The sequence below is a fragment of the Tribolium castaneum genome, chromosome 3, assembly GCF_031307605.1.
Source record: "Tribolium castaneum strain GA2 chromosome 3, icTriCast1.1, whole genome shotgun sequence".
NCBI lineage: Eukaryota > Metazoa > Arthropoda > Insecta > Coleoptera > Tenebrionidae > Tribolium > Tribolium castaneum.
This window is the reverse complement of record NC_087396.1, coordinates 15,613,409-15,631,237: the sequence shown is the minus strand read 5'-3', so window position 1 is coordinate 15,631,237 and position 17,829 is coordinate 15,613,409. Positions and strand designations below refer to the sequence as shown.

The following is a 17,829-nucleotide window of genomic DNA, read 5'->3' as shown; positions in this document are numbered from 1 at the left end:
TATCATGAATTTATAAGTAATTATAAAACAGCATAATTACGTTTGTTCTATCCTCGCACTTACATCATAAAATGATGGATAGAATAAATCACAAAAAATTCATCAACACCACAAAACTGCTCTTGTGGTGCGACCAAACTATTGGTTTGATCACCTTCGACATAAACACCCCCAGTTTCAAATTATCAAAAATTCGTTCATTTCTAAACATTACAGCTTCAGCTGTGCTGTTGCCTTTCGCAATATACCACATTTTTATGCACATCGTTCCAACAAAATTAATTAGTTTTTACAAATCCACTGCTATTTTGGAAATCGCATTTGAAGTAATTTTCATCGTCACAGTGTGGATGACTGGAGCTGTTAAACATTCAAAAATTGCTCATTTTCTCAATAAAATGATACGGCTGGATGAGAGATTTCAAAGTGTAGGATTACAAATAGACACAGTTCGCGAAAAAAGACGAATTAAAATTCATTTTTTTCTGAGAAGTTTGTTTGCAATTATGTTGCCTTTGGGGATACTTTTGATTTCACAGGATGTCATCGCAAATGTATTACTCTTCATTTTTATCGTGGTTAAATCAGGAGTCGCGTTTCAAACCATAGAGTTTGTTTCCATTATTAGGAACAGATTTGTGATTTTGAATAGGTACATTGAAGAATCAATTAGTAAATATAAACATGCAGAACTTGTAATGCCATTATGCAAGTCCTGTGATCTCCATCATCGCCTATCAAAATTAATTAAACAACTCAATGCAACGTACGGACTGATACTTCTATTAATGTTTACTTCACACTTCATCTTCATTGTTGTTTCAATTTTTTACATGTCGGCTTATTTAATTTCAAACCCAATCATGTGGGACCGCGTTATGTTGCTAACATTTTGGAGCGCATTTTTTATAGTTAATGTTTTATACATCTGTAATCAGTGCTACAACACCGTTGAAGAGGTAATAACTAATTAACACTCAAAAAAGGAAAAATCATAAGTTTCAGACCAAACAAACTAAGAAAATTATTCACAAAATTCAAAGCGAGAATATGACCGTCATGGACGTGGTTGAAATGTTTTCACAACAAATTGAAAGTCACAACATATGTTTCACCGCAGTTGGATTTTTCCGAATAGATCATACTTTACTTTCCACAGTAAGACACCCGATCTGCTAAACTAAATCACCAAAAACGTCAAATTTCAGATTGTTGGTGGAGCTACTACCTATTTCATTATCCTCATTCAGTTATCGTCGTCTTTGTTGCCAAATGACCCAAAAAATACAACAAGCTAATTTCACATAAATAATTCAAATGTATCGATTAATCTAAAACAATAAAATGCTTGATTAGCCTCCGGCGTAGCCACAAAAATGTCGGATTTCCAAAAACTGTACCAAAAATTCGTCAACTCGATCCGAATTTTGCTATTCCAGAGCCGTATTTTCGGCCTGGTTACCTTCACACCCGACCGTTCGAAATTCCGGCCCTCAAGTCTGCGTTTCTGCCTCAACATTTTGTCCATTTTCACGTACGTCCCCATGATTCTGTACTGCGTGTACACAACTGCAACTTACGATTCTTTCATGATTTACAAAACCACAAATATCATAATCCTGGGCTTGAATGTGGTTTATGTGGTAACGGCATGGATTTGTGCAATCACGAAACGCGACATGTTTGTCGAATTTTTGCTGAAACTTGTCGATTTTGACTCAAAGTTGCAAACAATGAACATCAAGGTGAATTATCACAGAGTTCACCGGAAGATTATGGTCCAGTCTTTGGGCAGGGTTGGTGTTTTGGTGGTGATTATTGGCACTCTGGCAATTATCGCTAATTTGAACGGTGATACTATGATTGTGGAGGCAATGGCGTACATTCTTCTAGCCATGAATTCGGCCGTTTGCCACCAGACGATTGAATTGGTCAAAATGTTGAAAATCCGCTTTGTGATATTGAACAAGCAAATCAATAACTTGATCGAATATTTCCAAAAAAATAAAATAGGTCCCGTTGAGACCAAAGGCACAAACAAGCAGTTGAACACGCTGAATAAAATTTGTGCCCTTCACCACCACTTATCCAAATTGGTGAAACTGTTCAATGAGACATTCGGGATCGTTTTGCTTCTTATGTTTGGGGTCAGTTTTGTTGTTATCGTCATTACGATATTTTTTTTCACGGCTAATGTCCAAGCGGGCGAACTGTATTTCATGAGCTTGCTAAACCCTATTTTGTCTAATGTTACGTTCGTTATAGACGTTGTGTATGTTTGCGATGTGTGTTATTCAACAATTGAAGAGGTATTTTGAGTAATTCTTGAAAAAAACTACAAGTTGCACATTTCCAGGCAAATAAAGCGGGCGAACTTATTCATAAAATTGACACCGAAGATCACGATATTAGAGACGAAATTGAAATGTTCTCCCTGCAAATTGCCAACGAGCAAGTGGAGTTTAACGCAGCTGGGTTTTTCGCAATTAATTACACTTTGGTTTTCTCCGTGAGTTTTTCTCACCTGCCTTTCAACAATAAGAAAAAGCACAATTTATTCAGAATCATGTTTTAGATCCTTGGAGGTGTCACCACTTACATCATCATATTAATTCAATTAGCCACATCACTTGCCGGACAATAAAAAAGTTTTTTGTTGCAAAGTTGGTACAGTTTTCCAGCACATTACTTACGAGCAACGAAGGAGCGAGTGATGTATTTCCACGTGTTTTCGCCTGATAAATAAATAAAACTAAACTAATTTTCTAAATCACTTTATTACAACCTATTTTGGAATAAGTACTGCTTAACTAATTTCCTGGCTGGTTCCGGTCGTCCTTTAAAAAACAGTAAATGCTTTTACACCAAAATAAACCAACTCACCTAATTTAAGTTCAATGTACAAAAGTAGCATAATTATATGTCCTGGCACTTTACATTTGCTGCTCATTTGCCAGATTTGTTTCAAAAGCCCTATGGCGTCTTCCAGTTGGCCTCTAATTGTCTTAGCCACCGCGAAATTATATTGCATCGTTGCAATCGCAGTGGGCAGATTATGCGGAAACCATTCTAAAAATAACGTAAGCAAAAAACCGCAAGTTGTGGCAAATACAGACTTAGAGGCGGCGATGTCTTAATCCGTTTCTCTTCATTTTCGTCCCCTTTTGGCAATTCTAAATTAATATGTTTGACATTTTCGGGGTTTAAATGTTCCAAGGCTTCTGAAATTTTGTCTAACAAAACTAGCGCCTCAGCACAGTACAAGTGACCAAGAAGTCTAAAAATTAACTTCAATCGAAATGAATCATTTAAGTGAAAATTACTTGTGGGCACCCGATAATCTCGGTTGTTGCAGAAGGTTTTCCGCATGTTCTAGTGCTAAAATATAGTCGCCTAGACAGAGGGCTACGTAGGCACTTGCTGCCAAAATACTGTTACGGAGGCTCATTACACTTTCGGGTGATAGGGGTGAAGAGGGTGCGGGGCTTGGACTACAAGATGGGACAGGGGGGATTCCCCCGGGGATCAAAAAAAGGGGAATAGGGGACGATACTGTATCGGAAGGGAGTAAAGTGGAAGCGTTACGTAAACACAATGATGCAAATTCGAGAGAGGGGACAGGAACGGCGTATGACTGACTTTCCGTACTAAAAAAACAATTTATTGACGCCAAGTTGACTATGTTTTTACCTGTATTTTTTGTCTTTTGATACGTTTGTCGTAAGGATAACTTTCTGTTTGTCTTGGGAGCCAATGACGTTAACTATTATCTCTTTTTGTCTCTTTTGAATATCAAAGTCAACTTCGTTCGACTGTAGTAAAACACAATTAAATTATAATATTATATTACCGTGATCTGTAACTTTGAAGTTAAGTTGGCAACACCGAATTACTATTTTCAGATGCTAATCTGGAGATCTATTTAGTGGAATTAGATTTTTTGATATAAAATCATCAAGGAACATAATTCGATAATAACTAATAACATAACTTATAGGTCAAAAAATTACCGAATGGTCAAAATAATTAAAAAACAGTGTTATTTTTCAAGTAAAAACCCAGAAAAAGGTCAAAAGCTACAATTATTGCATTTTACAATTTTTTTCAGTCAGAAACTCAATCAAAAAATTTCCTCAAAAATTAATCAGAAAATTTATTTTGTTGTTGTTTGTTAATCAACTGTGTACGTAAAGTAATACTTTTGCCCCATTTTGCTAAAAACATGTCAAAAATTTACCAAATTAGCCCAAAAATTGTTACATTTAAAAAAAAGACAATAAATAGAAAAAAACTCAGATGCTTATTTGTTTTGTATAAAAAAAAACGGATTAGTCAGTTAGCTAGCTAGAAACGCAAGAATTAACATTATATTAACCAAAATAATGTCTTCTTCGTAAGTTTTTGAGAAACAGAACCGAAAAATCCAAAATGAGGTCAAAAACAAACATTAGTTTTGATTTATTCGTGTGTTCTATGATGTTGGTCAACTGGAAAAGGTACAATTTCGACCGATTCCGTTGTAATTTGCAAGACCTGATTAAATGCACATTTTTTATTGTTGTTTATTGACTGCTTTCATATTTATTAAACTAACCATTCGCAATAAAAAATGAATCAATCTCAAAATTTAACGTGATTGGCTTGTTCACTTTTTATAATGGCCGACCTTAAGTGGACCAATGATATTCAAAAAGTAAATTTTTGAATGAATCAAAAAATCTAAGGTGATTGGTTTTCGGTAATACCATGATGGCCGACCTCAAACGGCCCAATCAAAATGCTTACAAATTTTACAATTACGTGCCTAATTTTACGTTAATTCATAAAATAATGGGTCTGTCTTTGTCGCACATTCTCACTTTTTCTATTCATTCTACCCCTCTGTGCAATATTGAAGAATCTGCTAGATAAAAACAAGCAAAACTGAGACACTGATAGGAAATAAATAACGAATATCAAATGCATATTAGATGAAAAGTCTTTTATTTTAGTCAAGAAAGGGATCCTCGTTGAAAATCATTGCGCATGCGCGCGCTCTTTTCAATTTGACGTATGACATTTCGAAAATGATTCTAAAAAATCCAACAAATAAAACGAAACTCTGTAGAAAATGTCTTAGGTAATTTAAAATGCGAAAGGGGGACAAGCGGCATGTAAACATGTAAGTAGTTTTTAAATGTAAGAGCAGTTAAATTAATCAATTACATTTCGCTAAATTGGACTGAAAATTGGACGTTTTTTATAAAACCGTCCTGAAAATGACATCATTTTGTCAATATAGTTCTTTGTTTGCACATTTTTTTGTAGAAACGCAATTATTATTTCGCTAAAGTTTGTGAAAAATAAGCATAAAAGTCGCCGAATAGTGTCACTTTTGCGTTTAGGTTTTTCATGAAAAAACTCAATAATATCGCACAACTCTGTTATTAAAAATTACTCAACAAGTCAGAGAGTTGGGATGAAAATAATTTAATTGTTCTTATTTTATTTGGTCAATTATTATTTATGTAAAGATTAATTATTCATAATTATTTAGAGAATCTTTTGGTAGTTGCAACTTGAAAAAACAGAGTAAAAAACATGTTTCGCATTTTTTTTTAATCCAATATCTTATCCCGAAGGTACCTACTGATTTATTGTATAAAAAAAAGATGCAATTTTTCTTTTGTGTATTTAGTCTAGTTCGCATTCAATCAAAAATTCTTCAAAAATAAAACAAAGCTTAACGAAATATTGTTTTACGTTCTTCAAGTCTTTAGACCTTTTAAACCAACGTCTTAGACTTTTGTGAGATCTCGTTAAACAGTCAGAAAAATTAAGACGATAACTGTGGTCGACGTAACATACATTATTTTCACCTTTCTCGATATAGTTATTGTTGCCAACTTAATCATAGGTCACTTTGATCAGAAATTTCGTACAAATTCTCCGAAACCAGACATAAAACTAAAAAAAAATTTTCATTCCCTTACCTCTTTAGTGGCCATAATACAACACTCAGCTAAGCGCATCCACAACCTCGCGTTTCTGTGGTACCTCCGCACTGCAATTATCAAGCAATCAAACGCCTGAACCGGCCTCTTGGCATGAAGAAGAGAAACTCCCAAATTATACATCAATTCGTGGTATTTTGAGCCACCCAGTGCATACAAGGGTTTGTCATCCATGCCTTTGTCTTTTTTTGCATTGTTTGTTAAAGCTATATCCTCCTTGAGGGCTAACTGAAAGTAGTGGCAAGCCAAGTTGGGTTTGCCCATTGCGTGATGAATCACACCCATATTGTTGTAAAACATCAAAGTTGAAGATTCGCCGCTGTCGCTAAATAAATTCAAATGCAAAAAAATATTAAAAAAATATAGAATTTTACTTGTAGACCAGATAATCGGGTGGTACAGCCGCAAGAAGTTTCTGGGACTCTATCAAGTTTCCTTTGAGGTATTCTAAATTAGCTGCCAGGAACAAGGCTTGGAAATTCTGTTTGTCTTTTAGCAAATTGCTGATTTCTTTGTTTGCGATTTCGAGATTGTGGTTCATTAGGTAACAACGGATTTTGTATTTAATTAGTTTTTTCTTAAACTCTTCCATTGCTGGGTCTAGGGGCTGTGGCGCTTTCTTGTCTTTCTCTTTAACGGTTTTGTCCAACAATTTGATGTTTGGCGTCCCGTTGATTAATTGATTTTCCAGATAATTTATTAAACTGAGCGCTTTATCAGACTGACGCACACATAGCTGTAACTCAATGGCAAAAAGACTAACTTGTTTGGCTAATGCGTCATCTGTAACAAAGTAAATTAAAAACAAACAGTCACGTTGGAAAAATTGTACCCATTGGTTCAATAAATTTGTACACTCGATCCATTATGTAAATTGCATTAGTGTACTGTTGTTGATGATATAACAGAATGGCCTGATTATAATGAACAATGCATTGGTCCACATCATCTAATTTATCGAGACGAATCTTAAACTAAAAGTTAATGAGCCTTATTAAAAGATTCCCACCAGGAGGACGACTGTAATACTTGATTGCAAATTGAGGTTAAATTCTTTTGAAATGTTTCGTTCTTCCTAAAATCGCTTTTGCAATATTCCACAAGAGCTTTATTGTGGGCCACTTTAAAATCGTTAGTTCTATTGTCCAGTTTATTGATAAATTGGAGCGCACCGGCGTAATTATTTCTACAAAAGGGTCAATAGTTTTCGTTTTTTTTGGAAGCCTTAAACATACTTTTTAAACTCATTCAAAGCCTTTTGTGCATATTCCTGCTCCTGCTCTGTTACAACGTCCACAGCTCGTTCAAACTCTTCTTTCTCAGCCATTGTATTTATTGGATTTTTTGCAAACACAGGCACTACTTTTTTATTCACAAGCTTTCTATAAGTGAGGTTATGTAACAATAAACCCGACTTTCACTACTGTAAAAAACCTACGGATCGTAAAATTTACGTTAATGGAAGTTTAAGTTCGTTGTTATATTTCTGTGAAATAATTCAAATCTTTAGTTCCAAAAAATTTTCGAAAAAAAATTTTTTGACAGGTCAGTGGCGACTCGTGAAGTCCAAGATTTAAATTTTGAATACACGAAAATACCACAGAAAAAATTTGATCGTTTTTCGGCTTTAAATGTCGTCTGAATTATTTGATCATCAATGAGTGTAAACTTTGCAAGAAATTTGAAAAAATCCTGTAAAAATTCATACAAGTTGGCCAACCGAATGTGATTTGCTAGTAACAATTCTAGTGTTTTTTTCTCCCTGAATGAAATTGACATTTGGGAGGCAATCCGTGTTGCCTACCCGTTTATTTATTTAGTTCAAGATCGCCTCTAATTTATTCCGTATGCTGTCGTATTTCTAAAATTAGTGCCAGAAACAGATTTTCTCGAATTGCACAGTCATACGGCGGCGTTTAATCAAATCCCGGCGGATGATGGAAGGGGCAGCTACTCCGGTCGCTGAGGGGCCACCCGAAGAGGCAATTAAGCCAATTGGCTGCTCCCATTACAAAAGAAAATCCAAATTCGTGGTGAGTTTTTGCTAGAACAGACCGTCCGGCCAATGTTGTTTATTGAGTTTAATTGAATTAGCGCCAATTATTGACTCAATCACGTCGTGTTTTCTTTTCAAGACTCCGTGCTGCAAGAAAGTGTACACTTGTCGGTTCTGTCACGACGAAAAGGAGGATCACTCAGTGAACAGGAAAGAAGTCACGGAGTTAATCTGCACGATATGCGAGAAAAGGCAGCCTGTTCAAGCAGAGTGTCAGAACTGTGGCATCAGATTTGGCAAAGTAAGTCCGTGGGAAATGATTCTGATGCAATTTAAGCGCCTGTTTCAGTACACTTGCTTGGAGTGCAATCTTTTCGACGATGAAGACAAGAACCAGTTCCATTGCTCTGGCTGTGGCATTTGCAGGATTGGGGGCTCGGACAAATTTTTCCATTGCGAGAAATGCAACATGTGCCTGCCAATCCAGCTCAAAAACGGGCATAAAGTAAGGGTGAAAAATATCAAACTCATGTAAACACCATTCCAAAATTAAACGCTGCGCATGCGTGTGTAGACTAGATTTCAGCCGTGTAAGACATCCGAACTTGTTTTTGCAGTGTGTGGAGAACGTATCGCGCGCCAATTGTCCTGTCTGTCTTGAGGACATCCATACTTCCAGAATTCCATGCCATATTCCAATGTGTGGCCATTTGTTACACCGCACTTGTTTCAACCAATTACTCAAAGCGGGACATTATGCTTGTCCCATATGTCAGACGTCCCTTATGGATATGACCCAGTTGTGGAAGTATCTTGATAATGAAGTTGCTCATACGCCAATGCCGCCACAGTATAACTGTTATTTAGTGCAAATTTTATGCAAGGATTGTCATAAGGTGATATGGTAAAATTGTATGGCTTGTTGTAACTTTGACTCATTTAGGAAGGAACTGTAAAGTTTCACGTGATTGGTTGCAAGTGTATTCATTGCGGTTCTTACAATACTTGTCGGATTAAGGGGCCGTTTAAGCCGTCAGGTTGGTATTAAAGTTTTTGAAAAAAAAATGTAATGTTGGTTGTAGGGAGGAATAGGCAAAACAGTTCAAGTCAAGCACAGTCTCTTCAGTATGAAAACGACGATGACGGTCCATCTAGCTCAAGTGCTCAAGAATCATGAAATTATTATCATTAGACGTCGATTCCATTACCATTAATTAAGTCAATTCGGCAGGTTACAACGTATTCTTCGCATTTCATATTTAATTATATTATCAAATAGTACTATTAGATGAACGTCCCTACCAATACCCTGAATATTAGTATGTATATATAAGTTGTACATAGTGTACAAGTTTGTGTGATTTTATTTTTATATGATCATTTACAAATATTCAATCTGTTGATGTTATTGATGTTTTAAACAATAAATAGATCTCCTATTGATTGGTTATTGTTAAATTGGTTTAGGTTAGTTATATGCGATTGAACAAATTATTTGTATCATAGGGAGCAGGTGGGTGGATGACCTAGGCTGAAACCCATTTCAATTTTAGTATTGAAACGAAACAATAAAAAGTCAGCGAAATGTTTGTTGTTTTATTAATGGGATTACCTTCCTTTTCATTTTTATGCCTTAAAAAACCGTACCCAAAAGACTCATGGGCTTCGAAAATTGCTCGAATTGATTCAAGAAAAAACTATCAAAAAAAAAAATTGGCGCTTCGTCTCATACAAAAACTAAATACTTGAGCATGTGATTTTTTCTACAATTCCTTGTAATTAAATAATGTTAAGTTGGTGCAAAAAAATACATAAAATATGTTTTGAAATGACACCAGAAATCATAAAACTTCGATTACTTAATTAATATTTTGATATTTTCAATCTTATTAATATTTATATTTTAAATTAATTTATATTATTTATTATAAGGACTGCATAGAGAAAAAATAAACTTGGATTTAATAGCAAACGATGATTTCCGTACGACTATAAGTTTTTGAAATATAGTAAAAAAGATTTTTAACAAACTCACCTTCTATTTTTCAGAAATGGTGCCAATACAGTTAAAGAAAAGTACGAAATTAAAATTACAGCAGAAAATTAAATTTCCCACTAAAAAGTCAGTGGGGCCATAATATTCAGGATTAACTTGACCGCCCCTGGCGGTAGAAATTTTAAAGCCCTAAGACACAATTTCTCCAAAAAAAAATAACTTTTAAGTTTTCAGTTTTAGATATTTTAACAAATAATATACCGTTAGGATTTTATTGTACTGAACATCACATAACACTGTTAATCCTATGATCAATTTAAAAAAATCATATCAATGCATTATTATAGAATTCTTAGATTTTCTGTATTATTAGGTGAAGAATTTATTTCACTGAAAGTGACATTACATAACATACATGACACTACCTAATTGTATTATCCTATGATTACATTTAGTGTTAATTAATGAGTTTTATCAAACAATTCCATAGAAACCCCAATCTTCCGCAAACCAAAATCTTCACTGCATGAAGTTGATAACAAAAGTGAAGAGCTGCTGCTACCATTTGTTTTTCTAAAATATTGACTTAGGAAAGCATTCATTAAGGAATTAACTATTTATTGAGTGCTTTCAAATTTAAACTAATCATTCCCATTAAATTATGAATGAGATCCACATTTCAAAGTAATAATTGGTTCCTCACTTTATAATAATGGCCGACCTTTAATGGACCAATCACATCCAAAAATACAATTTTTCAATGAATCACAAAATCTGAAGCGATTATTGGTTTCCAAGGTAATTTTAATGGCCGACATTAAACGACCCAATCATATTCAAAAATATAATTTTTCAATGAATCAAATAATCTAAAGTGATTGGCTTTCTCCGTAATTTTAATGGCCGACCTCAAACGGCCCAATCAAATTGCTTACAAATTTTACAACAATCATTACGTGCCTTACGTTAATTCATAAAAGAATGAGGACCTACGTCTGTCTTTGTTGCGTCTCAGATCCCTGGTTTTTCTTCGAATTTTACCCCCCTAGGTAATGTCGAATGATCTGTAAGTTAAAAAACACCAAAATTGGGATAATGAGAGGAAATAAATGAAGAATGTTGAATGAAACTCTTTTATATTAGTCAAAAAGTTCAAATTCTCGAAAGACCTATGTTGAAAATCAATGCGCATGCGCGCGCTCGTATTCAATAGACAAATTGACATTTCTGGAAAATCCACCAAAAAAGGAGGAAACTCGGTGGAAACTGTCCCAGGACTTCCAAGATGCAAAAGGAGGTCATGGTATTGGTAAATGTTGTAGTTTTGAGAACGGGGCTGGTGTTTTTTCCAATACTAAGTGTCTGTGTCCACACTGGCGGCGTGCGACCCCTGTGACCCACCGGAATATTATTTCGAAGCTGACTGATAACAGTGATAAGTTGATAGCATTAGAAAGAAAATCACAGAGAATTAATTTCACACTAAAAAGTCTGCGAGGGCCAAAAAATGTTTAAAACCGCCCAAGCGACTTTGGGAAAACACTTTAATTTTAACTAATATTAATTTATAACTTAACGCGTGGTCTAAGATAGATATGTAAAAATACACACTTTTTTGAAGAATATGTATTTAAGTCTGTATAACTTTGTCTCTTGTATCTTCAATTCTTCAACCATAGTCGCAGCCTTTTGAAAAATATGAAATCTTAAAATTTTTTTAATACTTTTCGGTAAATTTACACATTACCTTTATCTCTATTACTTTGGGAATTTAATGCTTTATCTGCCTGTTTCGTATGCCTTGTGTTAAATAACTACAGCATTTTTTTATGTCCATGCTCTTAAAACTTAGACGGGATAGACAACTGCCCTGCCTGGCGACCCAAATAAACTAACGAGAACGGAGACGTTTTATTTGTACCTAAGTTGTGTCTCCTGGTATTTATCTATCCGGACTTTCTACAAAAGTTAAAGCCAAAATTAATTTTTATTTACATCCATTTGTAACAATAATTTGTCACACAACCTTGTCAGAAACATTTTTCTGCTCATCAGAACAGAAGTCTAATAAACCTACCATCCGGATTTAGGAAAAACCCAATTTTCAAATAGTTATAAATTTCAAATACTACACGATTCAAAGCATAATTTTATGATTTGTTAAGTTGAAGATAGCTCTTCGTGTGGCTTGTTAAATGATACTCAACTTCAAATTTATGGTTAATTTAGCGTTCCTAGTATTCTCTCTGTTATGTAACTAACACAGCAGTCGCTAAAAAAATATTTTTACGTCTACTGCAGAGTTGAATGAACACTGACCAAGAAAACAAAAAATCGTATAGGTTGATAGGTACTAAATTATATTTTAAAAATAAGTTTTGTGAAACTAGTTTTTAAAACACGCTTACTGTCTCACATATTAATCAAACGGGGCTGTTCTTTGCAACATATAAAATTCTGAGAGATAATAATTAAGTATTAATTCAAAAATAAGAAAAAACTAAAGTAATATTACAACGGAAATTAGTTTAAAATTAGTTATAATTTCTTAATTTAATTTATTATTAGTACTTTATTTGCGTTTCTTTTTCAATTTCAATTGCATAATAACCGATTTAATAACTAGCGGCAGGTCTTATTAACAATTTGAGCACACACTGAACAACGATGACCTTAAACAAATGTAATTATTTACAAAGCTCAGGTTAAATCAATACAGCAGAAGTGCAGAGCGCGTTCCCAAGAAGAGCGACAACTGACTTTTTCCTTTGGTTCGCTGACATTCAAGGAACAAGACGAAGCGAATCTGCCGAGAGATATCTAATCACAGCCAGAAATGTGAAGGTTGTTTTGGTCACTCATCACATCTGCAACTCATTTTCTTCGAAGGTGGTTGAAAGAACTAGAGAACGAGCGCGTCTTGTAAATTTTCCCGGTATTTCAAATTGGCATAAAAACTGGAAAATTTACGAGCGAATTATTAAAATCGTTCGCAGCCCAAGTGGCCAAGTTGCGTCTTTTCGACCGTGACCTTACGGTGACCAACCGAAAAAAGTCGGTTAGATAAAACAAAGCGTGATTTATTTACTTTATTTATAAAATCCGAGTCCGCACCTGTGCGGGTCAGACATTTATGGTTTGATATTTCACTAAAACACTATTTTATGTCGGCTGGGTGAATCCGTAATGAAGATCCGAACATTTATGGAATTTCGATTGTGTTCCCACGTAAAATCGACGTTTATTCTCTCGTATTTTTCACAAATCCGCAATTATACTCGCATTGTGTTTGTTATGGTGATTAATAGTGTTGTCAATAACCGGACAAAATTTCATTGACGACGGCCATGAGGCTTCAGCGGCTATTAATGCTCAATGGCGTACACATTACTTCAGCTTTTCAGCATGAATTGAGGTGTTATTGAGCCGAGAGTGCGGGAGCACACAAATCCCTTTCTAGAATTTTTCATCTCGGCTTTTCTGAATCACAAGAAACATATTTGTACGGAAATGTAGGTGCAACCGGAGTAACTCCGGTGTAACCGGAAACAAGGTCTTTATCTCTTCGCGGAATTCTGTCAGCACCTCACAATTATTTTAAAGCTTATTGCGCACAAAAATATTGTTCAGTACCTATAGGAAGTAGAATGCCATGTAAATTAAAAGTTAATTATCCTTTGTGTTATTTAATACAGCGAAAGAAAAAGCAGTTGTCTTTGATTTAATAGCATAGAAATTTTTAAAATAATAACACACATTTTTGCGACAAAAGTCGTGACATGTCCATTATTTACGGCACAATTTTTCCCTCAGCCACATAATCGTGACATAAGGCTTGAAATTTAATAACTGTATAGCAAATAATATGCAATGAGTAGGAAGATATTCCAAAAATTGCATTTGCCTTGAATTAGATTTGATTACCTTTGTATTACATCCACAGATTCAACACTAAATGTCATGGTAATTGTTTGAATTAAACAAAAGTAATTGGATTTTTCCAATAATGTAATTTAGTTGATGGACTAGGATCCAGTCATGCCAAAAAAAATCAGCTTGATTATTGTTCGTTGGTTAAAATAAAAAAAGTTTCTCTGTCGAAGACGAATCAATACAAACACAAACAAGCAAAAAAAGTTATGAATTAAAAATCCTGTCTGGAGAGGTTTTATTAATGAATCTTCTGAAATTCTTTCATAATGTTCAAACGTCTTTCGACGAGAAAAACTGAAGATAAATTTTGAAATAATTTATTCAAATCGGTTCGTATATCGTATTGGGCAATAAATTTGACTCGGATCTGAATTAATGATCATGATAAAAACAAGTTTGTCACATTTTTGAGGCAATTTTGTTAAGCAAATTTGGTTACCCAGAGGGACCATCGATTTTTTAAAATCATATAATGATTTTTAAATAAAATTTTTCGCCATATAAACCCACATCCAGAAAACCGAACATCAATATCAAGTTCATTGGGACAAATTGGAAAAATAACGAATAAACTGCAATGTTTTGACTTCTTTTTGAACAATTTTTGCGCTAATGAAGTATGTTTATTCAATAAATGTGTTAGTCATAAAGAATCGCTAGAAACGATATAAAAGAAAAATTGAAGTTGTAAATTATTCTACCACAAACCACCGTAAATAAAAAAGCAGAAATATAATTTACGATAGTCATTAGCTTTAATTATCTGGAAATTTTGAGAAATAAGTTTAGCGAAAAGGATCTGGACAGTGCAAGAAAACATGAAAAATCGCAAAAATTGAGAAAAACTTTGCGCTTGACATTCATGAAAACCAGCTTTGAACATTCGTGTAGAAATTTTCCATTAAATAACACGGAATTTTCGGGTCCATTCATGCGTTGAATTTATTACACAATCGATCGCCATAAATAAGAGCTTCCACAATACGAAAATATCGAACCGCTGATAAACGCACACACTGAAATTCGTAACGTAATACCTGATATAATCTTATTACATTACGATGTCAATTGGTCGAGTAAGAAAGTGTGAAAAGGTCTCACTTGAACGGTTTCTGGCCCAAGAATGGAGCGTCGATCTGTGATCATTAGATGGGCAATAATTGACACAGTTTTCCTGCACGAAATCTCAAAGATGTGCTAAAAGACTTTGCGGTCTGATTGGATATCCTTTCGCCAGTATTTCCATATTGGTATCAAGGTTTCCAAATAAAAAAGAATTATTTATGGACAGGTTTCCATCATTTTGCGAGATAGGGATTGGTGTCAGGTAGCAATTTTTTGAAGGTGTGTTTGTTTACTCGTTTATTGCGGTGATTAATTTATGGCAGGGGTGTCATCTTTTGACGAACGTGGCCATTCGCTTGTTTATGTGCAAAATCCCGAATCATCTTCCAGGTATACACCAAACGAAAATAACACTAAACTTACTTCAAAAATACCGAATCATTGGAGTTACAGATTCTAATTAATTTTTTGGTATTTCACAATGTTATGTTTCACTGATTTCTTTTATAAAATATTAATCTAATGGATACAATGTTGTTTATGTAATGTGGTTTGCTAAAATTTGAGATCGTTATTTTCAACAAAGCCTAAGTTTTTTTCAATAAAACCAACAAGTCTGAAGGTTATATCCGATTGTTGTTTGTTATATAAGGAACTATAGAAAATTTGACAATGTTTTTATTTATATTTTTATGTAACTGAGAAAATAAGAACAAAAACACAATACACATTTTACTTTATCCCTCGCTTTAGCCGTTCACGCTAATTTGTAGAACAATAATTTAGTGTTTAAAAAGAAAGAAAAAATAACAAACTAGTTGTACAGTTTTGACAACTGGCACAAATTGAAACGATGTAAGAAGTTTTGATAAATAACTGTACGAAAAAAATTGGTTTAGTTGTGCCCTTGATTTCCCTTTCTTTACGCACTTGACGTGACAATAATTAATGACTTCATTCACTTATTAAAGATCATTTTTAATTTTGTCCGGCTGTAGGATTTAAACAGTAATTGAGAGGCAAACAATTAAGGTTATTTAATTATGTTTTTGCATCATTAGAAAAGTATCTTTAATTATTTTCTTTGATTGACAGAAGTAATTACTTAGCCAAACGTTTCAATTTATTTAGGCTAATGAAAAATCTTAAGTAATTACCTACTCTTGCTTATAAGCAATTTTCCATTAATATTTTATTAATAAGAGTACAAATTATAGAAAAAATGTAGTAGTTAAAGGTGCACCTACCAATTTCTTAGATGACTCTAAGTCTAAGAAAATAAAAATTATATAAATAAATGTTTTTTAAAGCTTTTATTTAAAAATGCACTAAAAAAGAAAAAAATAATGTTTTTCTATAAAAGGAGGACATTTTTGCTTACAGATAGGATCTTAAAATTTATAAAAGCTTTGATACTGGTCATCTGAACAAAGTAATTCTGTAATGCCGTATTGTTATGACTTATGACCAAAGTTTTTATAAATTCTAAAATCTCAACCTGTAAGTAAAAATGGTCTCTTATAATAAAAGAATATTTTTTCATTTTTAGTGCATTCTTTGCACATCTAGTTAAAAAAACATTTTTTAAGTCATATTTTAAAAAATCTCAAACTTATTTTGTTAACTGCTTCAGTTTTCATTCTTTTTTAATGTTTTGGTATTTCACACTAAGTAATCAATCCCTAACACAATTATGAATAATTATTTTTAAATTTACTATCAGAAATTAGCAGATTTTTAAATTCAAAAAAAATTAAAATTCCTCCAAAAATCACAATTTGTAGATATGCCAACACTGGGAATTATTTCCTAGAAGACTGTTTCAGAAATAATTTATTATTATTGTTGATCAAGTTCTATTACGATCACGACAACGTTGCAGCATATCATTTATTTAAAATTTATTATTTATTAATAACGTTAATATAAAGAATTTTTTTACTATTTTCACCTTCATATGTAAGCACCATTGTGTTGGTGCGCCTATTTTTAAATACCCAGTATATATTTTATTTTTTGCTTTTAAGTCTTTAACTTATTCTAATCGTTTTTTTTTCTCTGTGATGTAACGTCATTATTTTGCTGATTTGTACCTTGTTGGTATAATATGCAGTATGTACTACAAATAAAACCTCCCTTTTTAACCTAATCTAAAACTTGAACACCCCATGTAACCACTTTAGGGGGTAATTAACTATATAGAATTGCATTGTATCGCAGATTACGTAAGTATGCAAAATTTCAATTCATTCGGACAACAGGGAACCTCTCAAATTTGGCTCGGAAAATATGCAACAAATTGACAGTTAAATATAAGAAGCCAAAAAAATATCAGCATAAGTGCATACGTATATTGGTATTCAATGTTTACCTCGAGGTTTACCTTTTTAACAGTTAAAAAAATTCCATTTATCATCTCCTATAAACAAGTATCACTTCGTCAGGCTAATTAATGAATCATTGAATGCATGTTTTACTTTTTAATTTCGTCATCCGCGTTTTGTTTTAATTGGGAAAGAATGTTGTCCGGAGCCATTGTTGAAAACTCTGCCATTTTAGCAGCATTATTGCATTTAAATAGTGTTATTTCTTTGAATAATTTCTTGTTGGTACAAGCGCTAATTATCGGTTAAACGATTTCATGGTGAGCACTCCCAGTGATTTCAACGGGAGATAAATCAGGCAGTCCGGCCATCGGACCGACATGTGGATCGCTGAAAGCGATATTTAGGAGTCATTCAAGCTGTCATCCAGGTCAATGGGGTCATAGTCTAGCATCCAGACCACTAAATCTGTTATTGACATTTTTGGAACCTTCGGTTTTAGGGAGTCTTGTAATGTCAAAG

General features: G+C 33.7%; 3 protein-coding genes and 1 long non-coding RNA gene across 6 annotated transcripts; 3 read left to right on the top strand and 1 right to left on the bottom strand.

The window, feature by feature from the left end:
- The first annotated feature begins 772 nt into the window (after positions 1–772).
- LOC135265772 (uncharacterized) lies at positions 773–1,365 on the top strand. The gene is made up of 3 exons (XR_010333627.1): positions 773–959; positions 1,006–1,158; positions 1,209–1,365. It is a non-coding gene; the product is annotated as an uncharacterized LOC135265772 (long non-coding RNA).
- Positions 1,366–1,747: 382 nt separating this feature from the next.
- LOC662856 (gustatory receptor candidate 53) lies at positions 1,748–2,676 on the top strand. The gene is made up of 3 exons (XM_008197480.3): positions 1,748–2,309; positions 2,357–2,509; positions 2,576–2,676. Exons 1-3 carry the CDS (start codon positions 1,776–1,778, stop codon positions 2,642–2,644), a joined length of 756 nt encoding a protein of 251 aa, XP_008195702.2. The 5' UTR covers positions 1,748–1,775; the 3' UTR covers positions 2,645–2,676.
- Not10 (CCR4-NOT transcription complex subunit 10) lies at positions 2,622–7,578 on the bottom strand. Of its 3 annotated transcripts, XM_064355940.1 has the most exons (12): positions 7,432–7,578; positions 7,229–7,375; positions 7,023–7,179; positions 6,826–6,967; positions 6,368–6,776; positions 5,973–6,318; positions 3,691–3,812; positions 3,324–3,647; positions 3,117–3,277; positions 2,884–3,069; positions 2,786–2,837; positions 2,622–2,735 (listed from the first exon to the last, which is right to left on the bottom strand). In XM_064355940.1, the coding sequence occupies exons 2-12, from the start codon at positions 7,318–7,320 to the stop codon at positions 2,690–2,692; spliced, it is 2,037 nt and encodes a 678-aa protein (XP_064212010.1). In that variant the 5' UTR covers positions 7,321–7,375; positions 7,432–7,578; the 3' UTR covers positions 2,622–2,689. The 3 variants fall into 3 exon arrangements, with proteins under 3 accessions (XP_064212010.1, XP_008195677.2, XP_064212011.1); XM_008197455.3 differs by having other exon boundaries at positions 7,229–7,568; XM_064355941.1 differs by lacking the exon at positions 2,622–2,735 and having other exon boundaries at positions 2,759–2,837; positions 7,229–7,567.
- Positions 7,579–7,758: 180 nt separating this feature from the next.
- Positions 7,759–9,574, top strand: Rchy1 (Ring finger and CHY zinc finger domain containing 1). The gene is made up of 6 exons (XM_968985.4): positions 7,759–8,026; positions 8,129–8,290; positions 8,339–8,494; positions 8,607–8,885; positions 8,933–9,026; positions 9,072–9,574. The coding sequence occupies exons 1-6, from the start codon at positions 7,928–7,930 to the stop codon at positions 9,164–9,166; spliced, it is 885 nt and encodes a 294-aa protein (XP_974078.2). The 5' UTR covers positions 7,759–7,927; the 3' UTR covers positions 9,167–9,574.
- The last annotated feature ends 8,255 nt before the right edge of the window (positions 9,575–17,829 follow it).

What these genes read in the sequence shown, in the direction of transcription:
- LOC662856 (XM_008197480.3), top strand. Translation starts at nt 1,776, where the DNA reads ATGGTCCAGTCTTTGGGCAGGGTTGGTGTTTTGGTGGTGATTATTGGC. An exon ending in GTTATTCAACAATTGAAGAG is followed by an intron (nt 2,310 to 2,356) that starts GTATTTTGAGTA and finishes GCACATTTCCAG; the next exon opens with GCAAATAAAGCGGGCGAACT. An exon ending in ATTACACTTTGGTTTTCTCC is followed by an intron (nt 2,510 to 2,575) that starts GTGAGTTTTTCT and finishes ATCATGTTTTAG; the next exon opens with ATCCTTGGAGGTGTCACCAC.
- Rchy1 (XM_968985.4), top strand. Translation starts at nt 7,928, where the DNA reads ATGATGGAAGGGGCAGCTACTCCGGTCGCTGAGGGGCCACCCGAAGAG. An exon ending in AAAGAAAATCCAAATTCGTG is followed by an intron (nt 8,027 to 8,128) that starts GTGAGTTTTTGC and finishes TTTCTTTTCAAG; the next exon opens with ACTCCGTGCTGCAAGAAAGT. An exon ending in TATGCAAGGATTGTCATAAG is followed by an intron (nt 8,886 to 8,932) that starts GTGATATGGTAA and finishes TGACTCATTTAG; the next exon opens with GAAGGAACTGTAAAGTTTCA.
- Not10 (XM_064355940.1), bottom strand. Translation starts at nt 7,320, where the DNA reads ATGGCTGAGAAAGAAGAGTTTGAACGAGCTGTGGACGTTGTAACAGAG. An exon ending in TAAGACATCGCCGCCTCTAA is followed by an intron (nt 3,070 to 3,116) that starts GTCTGTATTTGC and finishes CGTTATTTTTAG; the next exon opens with AATGGTTTCCGCATAATCTG. An exon ending in GTACATTGAACTTAAATTAG is followed by an intron (nt 2,838 to 2,883) that starts GTGAGTTGGTTT and finishes TGTTTTTTAAAG; the next exon opens with GACGACCGGAACCAGCCAGG.